Raw genomic sequence first — 7849 nt, 5'->3', positions numbered from 1 at the left:
ATCCTCCTGCCTCAGCCTCCTGAGTAGCTGGGACTACAGGCATGTGCCACCATGCCCGGCTAATTTTTCTTTTTTATATATATATGTATTTTTAGTTGTCCAGCTAATTTCTTTCTATTTTTTTTTTTAGTAGAGACGAGGTGTCGCTCTTGCTCAGGCTGGTCTCAAACTCCTGAGCTCAAACGATCCGCCTGCCTCGGCCTCCCAGAGAGCTAGGATTACAGGCGTGAGCCACTGCGCCCGGCCTCTATTAGTTTTAGAGTGCAATTTTGCAGACTACAAGATTTTTAAAGAACATGTATATCATGTTACAGCAGAAGAGTCTGTTTTCCAACCCTCAAATTCTTTCCATAAAATTACTGTAAGGCTCCTTAATATATCTTTATAACTTCTACCTTAATATTTCCATAAAAACAAGGATGGGTATGAGAATGGCTTTTAGTAAACACCAATCGTAAATTATGTACCCTAGGCCTGTGTCTGGGATGTCTCTTCCCTTTATAGGTAAACAGAATTAACTTCAAACAGCTTTTAGATGAACTGGATCCAGTGCACTCCAAAGCTCCCCCACCATCGGGCTGGTTCCACCTGGGTAGCAAACTCAGCTACTGTGTAATTTTACACTACCCTGAAAGACAAATGTTATGCAAACAGCAAGAACTAAAACAATTTTTCCTAAATACGTAATGTCAAAAAGTAAATTAAAAAAGTACATACCCATATATGCTGCCCAATGGATAGCACGCCTATCTTTCTTGTCAAAAGCATTAATATTGGCGCCTCTCGACAAGAGTAGTTTGACCATCTGGAATAAAAGTAAATACAGTTTCACCAAAATTCTGAAGTATAACTGTTTATTAATACCACTTGTGACAATTACTCATCTTAATATCTCTGGACTGAATGTCTGCATTTGTAGAAACAAAGCAGCTAGACTAAATATTGAAGGCCATTTAACATAATAACAGGACGAAATATGAAAAAAAGGGTTAACTGTGGGTATTATTGAAGTTAGGCACCACTGGTATCTTTTTAAGATGCCACTGTGTCCTGATATTTTATGAACTAAGTACAAATCTGGAAAGTCTAAAGCAGGAATATTTAATAAGAGGTTTTATTCCTATTTGTAGCCCAAAATGTTATTAAAATGCAAAGTATGTTCTCATCTCAAAATGTCTTAAACTTAATTCAAGCACCAATACAGTATCTAAAATATGATTTAGACCTGAAGGTCACTGAATAGTCTACTTACCTCATAATGTACCAAGAATAATAATTATGCCTAACCATATTTACAATAGTTTTTCCATTGGAAAAGGCATTACAGATTTTAAATAAGGATATCTGTGATCTTAACTGCAGTGGAGGCAAGGATTCCTTATGATGCAAAGTCAAAGAAGTACAGAGTCTCCCCTTATCTGCAGTTTCACTTTCTGTGGTTTCAATTACCCACGGTCAACTGTGGTGTGAAAATAGGTGAGTACAGCACAGTTACAATAAGATATTTTGAGAGAGAGAGACACACAAAGACATACCACAGTCACTTAACTTTTATTACAGTATATTGCCATAATTGTTCCATTTTATCATTGTTGTTGTCTATCTCTTACTATGCCTAAAGTTAAACTTTATCATATGTATGTATAGAAAAAAAAATAATGTATATAGGGTTTGGTACTATCTGATATTTCAGGCACCCATTGTGGGTCTTGGGATGTATCTCTGTAGATAAGGGGGTACACTACTATACCATGAAAAAAACACTAGCTCCCGGCCACATAATCTTGGGAATGTCACTTCATCTCTTTGAGTTTTTGTGTCTGCAAAAAAAATGAAGGTCTAGACAAGTTGGCTTCAAAGGTTCTTTTGCTTTGTTCTTCCCTAAGTCTTCTATGTATACGTGAACCCCAACCTTTATTATGACAACACCTAGCATAGGCAATGCTCGTTGTATAAAATAACTAAATACTAATTTTCTTAAATTGTTTTCTTTGATGGTTCTGTCATCGAAGAATTCTCTTGATTAAATGTTGATAATAAACAATAAGAAAATATGTTTTCTAAACTCTGCCTTCCTTTGCTACTATTCTTCTGGGAGAAGAGTGAGATTGCTCTCTTTTCCCAGATAATTTTTTTCCACAATGATAGAAAATACTTTTTATGTTGTGTTAGAGTAGGCAGTGTTCTCCTTTGTCACTCTAGGTTGGCTATGAATTTTAAGTGCACGGGCAGTCATCTACTAAGTAAATTTCCAAATTTCTGAATTTAAGAAAGTTAAATCATGAAAACATGCCTGAGGGTTTGCTAAAGACAAAATTAGCAAGATGTAATAGATATTTGTTTGCTTTTACCATGAACTGATGAATGGCTAAAAAGGGCAAGTTCATTAATAACTAGGGATGTCAGAAGAGAAAAATCAGTAATTAAATGCCACCTACCTCACCATGTCCACTGAAAGCTGCATGATGTAACGCAGTTCTCCCTGCTCGATCAGATACATTTACATTACTCAGAAGAGGTACCAAAGCTTCGGCACACTTTACAGCTTTATTAGCAGCAGCTATGTGTAAAGGGGTTTGCCAGTTTTTGTCTCGAGCATTAACATCTGCAGAATGCTTCAGAAGTACCTGAACTGCTTCCTAAAACATATGAAGACAAAAGTTATACAAGACAAATGAGATAAAAGATTTAGAAATTATTTATATACTATGTAAAAAAAATATATATATGAAGGAAATAAAAAGTTCTGATAGAACCTACTACAAACACGCAGGAATTTACCTAAGAAAACAAAATATTTTGAATGTAAAGGCAGTACTCAGAGCCATATAAGATGCATCAAGATAAAATATTCCTTTTCCCTACCCTCCCAATAAAAGCAATTCCTATCAAAATGTGTAAGAAGAAATACTGAGAAATATTCTTTCAATATATTCATCTCTTATTTTGTTTTTTGAGATAGCAAGATACAATTTATACTTTAACAGTTTTAAAGATTGAATATATACAAATTAAAAACATACTAATTCCAAAAGTATTATACATGATATATTTTACAAAACGAAAAATCACTAGGATCTAGTTCACTGAAAAAAAAAAGACATATACAAAGTATTTATTGTAATGCTGCTTAGTGGGAAAGTGAAGGCAATTGAAAAGTTTTACTGTCCAATTTGTGGAAGGGGGAGGGGAGGAAGAAAAAGAGTTTTACTGTCCAAAGGGATTTATCTCCCAGAAGGATGAAAACCTCACATTATGATGTCTATAAATTGGACTCATGCAAGGATTCTAAGGAATTCAGTATGTCAACAACATTAAGTAATACAATCAGAGCTAAATGTAGTAAAATTTTCCCCTTACAGTGATAATCCTAATTTTTGGTAGATGAATGACAACCTACATATGAAAATGAAAAGGACCAGGATGAGAACAAAATCTGGGTTTCCATCTCAGTTCTGTAGCATTACTTTTAAGGCATACTATTCAACTCTTATAAAAAATATCCTCAGTGTTCTTATCTGTAAAAGGGGTGGGGAATACTACCTGCCCACCACTCTTCTGAAGTATGCTATAAGGCACGATAAACTAACATATGTGAAAAGTGTTAGAAAGTAAAAATAGCTATAAATATGCAGAGTACGTTTATAGATTAAACAAAATACTATTAGCCATGAATCATCCACAGCTTTTTAAGCCTTTGAACTAAAAAGTAATCAGAACTGTTTGAAATATGGGAAATAGCACAAGTATTTAATAGGTTTGGCAAAAGACTAGGGAGATGTCCAGTAATCTATCAACCTGCTAATGAAGTAACCCATCTAATCAAAGATATATGGAGGCGTATGACCCCACAATTCCACTCCAGTCAGTTACCCAAAAAAAATTTAAAAATTCATCCATGAATGCTCATAGCGGTTTTATTCCTAATAGCCAAAAACCAGAAATGCAAATGTCCATCAATAGGAAAATGGATAAACAAACAGTGGTATATCTGTGCAATGACACTACTCAGGAATAAGATGCCAGCCTTTGCCTTATTCATTCCCGCTCTGGAATTCACAATGCAAACATTGAAGTTTCTGAAAAGTCTGGGAAATATTTATGTTCCATTAGGAAGAGTAAGAAAATCAAGACTATTCTTTCATTTTACTAAAAAGCAAGAATAAATCCAGTTCATGGTAAGTAAAGGCAGTAAAAATAGCAACTAAGACTCTGGAATATCAAGAGAGATCACAGTTTGAACCCTGGGTTCTATTTCCTAGTCAGAGTAATATTAATACATATCAGATAATAACAGCAGTGATCTCTGAAAATTCAGAGAAAACTAAAGAAAATCTCTAAAGGCTGCAGACATTTAAAAAGAACAGGTGAATTTCTAGAACTACAAACCAAAGATCCTGATGTCATGTCCTAGTCTAATTCTAGATCATATTATCAGCACATTCTAAGTATACAGAAAATGTGGGGATAACCAATGGCATAGATGGTTTCACTAACAGTAAATGTTACCATAATAACCTTAATTCCAATTTTTCAGTTATTAGAGGATGAGTGTAATAAAATGCTGGTGTGCTTTGATTAAAAGAAAAAAAGCTAAGTAAACACTCCATGACACCAATGTAAATGAGATTATAAAATATGGGGTGATGACAAAAGATTGAACAATTTTATATTGAAAGAATATTTAATAATATCTTATGGTCAATCTAAAAGAAACTCCACAGCACCAGCTCTCTCTCAAGGCACAGGAAAAAGAAGGGCTAATGTATTTGCAAATAAATAAAGTTTGGATGGACCACTAACATCTCACATGATAATATAATTTCTGTATATTACTCTTTTTTTTTTTTTGAGACAGAATCTCACTCTGTTGCCCTGAGTAGAGTGCCATGCCGTCAGGCTAGCTCACAGCAACCTCAAACTCCTGGGCTCAAGCCATCCTCCTGCCTCAGCCTCCTGAGTAGCTGGGACTACAGACGTGTGCCACCACACCCGGCTAATTTTTTCTATTTTCAATAGAGACAGGGTCTCGCTCTTGCTCAGGCTGGTCTCGAACTCCTGAGCTCAAGCAATCCTCCCACCTCGAGCTCCCAGAGTGCTAGGATTACAGGTGTGAGCCACTGTGCCCTGCCAGTATACTGCTTTTAAAGAATGGTAAGTCACAAATCAGAGTGGTGTAGATAGATTAAGGCAGGTGACTAGTAGGATGTGGTGTGTGTAAACCATGTCACTGAAGGAGAGTTGGGAAATGAGTCTGGGATATTTAACCTGAAGCAGTCTTTTTCAACCCAGGTTCACTGAGGGAATTAAGCCCTAAGGCATTACTGCGTGTGATAAATTAACTTCTCTCCTATATACTACCACTGTGTTAGCTATCACGTCCTTAGGAGAATTTAGAAAATAGTCACTTCAATTAACTTGTATAGGGTTTACTTCTCCCATGATATCTCAAAAATATAAACCAAAAGCTACCTAAAATTTTGCCTTTGAAAGACCCACCTCTTTACATATTTCTCTGTGGCCTCAGCTATGTTTTCTATTAAATGAAATAAGTATAGCTACCTTTGCTGCCAGGATGTAATGAAAACAATCAAAAGAACACCAGTAAAACTGATAATCTTGTCTAGGTTTTCCAGTAGTTTTGCTAATTATGAGATTTTCTTTCTAAAAGACAAATGATACCCAGTTTATACAAGTTATATTTGCATGGAACAGCCATATTTTATAGCTGTTCCCCATAATATTGCAAGAGAGTATCAACACTATATAACCTAGAAATTTAGGCTGAAGAGCAGACTTAAGAACCTTACTAGTATCACTGCTTTCTAACCTACAGCTTGCCCTTAAGTTCAGGCTCAGTACACAGTTTTTAAAAATCAGGAGTCACGTGTCTGGTGAAACTTGCCATCTTCTTCTAACAATTTTTCCTTAAGAATTTTTGGTCTGTTTTACAACCTCTACATATCTAAAATGTACCCTCTAATGATTTAATCCAGTAACATTTCATTAATTTTAAGAGTCGTATTTCCAAGAATCATACTGAAAAATGGGTAGGTATGACTAATATTAATAGGTTCCAAAAATAGTAATGTTTATCTTCTTTAACTGTATGTATGTATTTATTTTTTTAAGAGATGAGGTCTTGCTCTGTCACCCAGGCTGGAGTACAGTGATGTGATCACAGCTCCCTGAAGGCTCGAACTCTTGGGCTCAAGCTGTCTTCTTCCTGCTTCAGGCTCCTGAATAGCTGGGACTACAGGTATGCACCACCATGCCTAGCTCATTTTTCTTATTTTTTGAGATGGACTCTCACTATGTTTTGCCCAGGCTGGTCTTGAATTCCTAGCCTCAGGTGATCCTCCTGTCTCAGCCTCCCAAACTGCTGGGATTATAGGCCCGAGCCACTGCAATCAGCTAGCTGCTTTTATTTAAAGATACATCTTTATGGAGAGCTAATCACAAAATTAATAGCATTACCATGGAATTTCAGAGTTCAAAGTGCTCTGGCAAGTATGTCTTAGTTTTCACGATAACTCCCAGATTTGTCCAACACCACATAGCTAAAAAGTTGCAGGTGCTAACCGAAGCTAGTGTCTCCAAATCTAAATTCTCAAGTTTATCAGCTATAGGACATTAAGGACCCAGGGATTGTGTGCTCAGGTGTACTCATCCTCCTCCTAATTATGAGGCTACAGCTAACAGATTGCCTCTCTCACATCATAGGGATTATAATCTTTCCCAACCACTTTTCCCCTCTGTCTCTTCACTTGCCCAGCTCATGTTCTAGGTTCAAGACGTAGTTCACAATGAAGAATACAAAGAATGATAAAGAGGCAGAAGCTCCCCTAGTTTCTCCTGAGGCACTAGTTAGAGCTCCTGTTCCTTTTCCAGAACTACCTAGTCCCATGATGGGAGAAGGAGCAGTAGCAACACTTGGGAATTCCTTTCTTGTCTCTCACAATTTGATAATTGAAGAAACAATGGACTAACATTAACTTATACCATCACATACTTTTATATTTTAATTTTTTAAAATTTGCAACAAGTACTAACTATAATAAGGTAGGTTAGAGGGGTGCTTTGGACACAGTATTTTAGAAAAGCACCCAATATATATTATAAAGACAGTAAAATGACAGAAAAAAAGAAGGTCCAGGTTTTTATTCTATCTCTATTCAAGTTGAGTAGTTTCTGGTGAATCATTACACTGTTTCATCTATCCTATAAAGATGCCATTAGGATTAGAAGAGATCGCTTCTCGGCCTTTTGGCTAAGATCAAGTGTAGGATTAGAAGATATGAAAAATATAAAAATACTTGCAATAATGGACATTCTCTAAAACTGTTCATTTTCTTTTTCTTTCTTTCTTTTTTTTTTTTTTTTAGCCAGAGTCTGGCTCTGTTACCCCGGCTAGAAGCGCTGTGGCGTCATCCTAGCTCACAGTAACCTCAAACTCCTGGGCTCAAGCAATCCTTCTGCCTCGGCCTCCTGAGTAGCTGGGACTACAGGCATGCGCCACCATGCCTGGCTAATTTTTTCTCTATATTTTTAGTTGTCCAGATAATTTATTTCTATTTTAGTAGAGACAGGGTCTCGCTCTTGCTCAGGCTGGTCTCGAACTCCTGACCTTGAGCGATCCTCCTGCCTCAGCCTCCCAGAGTGCTAGGAGTATAGGCGTAAGCCACCGCGCCCGGCCCTAAAACTGTTCATTTTCTTGATTAGCAAATAATATACAGGGGATGTAAACAAGAAGGAAGTATTCTTCCGTATAAGACATCTCACATATTTTAAGGTTCTATATTTAGAACTGGTAAAATGTACAATCAAGTAATGTTTTTTTTTTTTTTTT

The 7849-nt window shown here is 36.3% G+C and overlaps 1 protein-coding gene across 3 annotated transcripts in view; it reads right to left on the bottom strand.

Moving 5' to 3' along the window:
- Positions 1-7849, bottom strand: part of ANKRD28 (ankyrin repeat domain 28) — a 204467-nt gene that overhangs the window by 74672 nt on the left and 121946 nt on the right. For all 3 annotated transcript variants that reach the window (XM_012664118.1, XM_012664124.1, XM_012664131.1), the window contains 2 exons: positions 2439-2639; positions 718-805 (listed from right to left, as the gene is read on the bottom strand). In XM_012664118.1, coding sequence (XP_012519572.1) covers positions 718-805; positions 2439-2639 — 289 coding nt within the window. The remainder of the gene's footprint in view (positions 1-717; positions 806-2438; positions 2640-7849) is intronic.

Source organism: Propithecus coquereli, unplaced genomic scaffold (genome assembly GCF_000956105.1).
Source record: "Propithecus coquereli isolate 6110/MARCELLA unplaced genomic scaffold, Pcoq_1.0 Scaffold12, whole genome shotgun sequence".
Lineage (NCBI taxonomy): Eukaryota > Metazoa > Chordata > Mammalia > Primates > Indriidae > Propithecus > Propithecus coquereli.
Note: the sequence above shows the minus strand (reverse complement) of the source record. Positions and strands in the feature narration are given on the sequence as shown.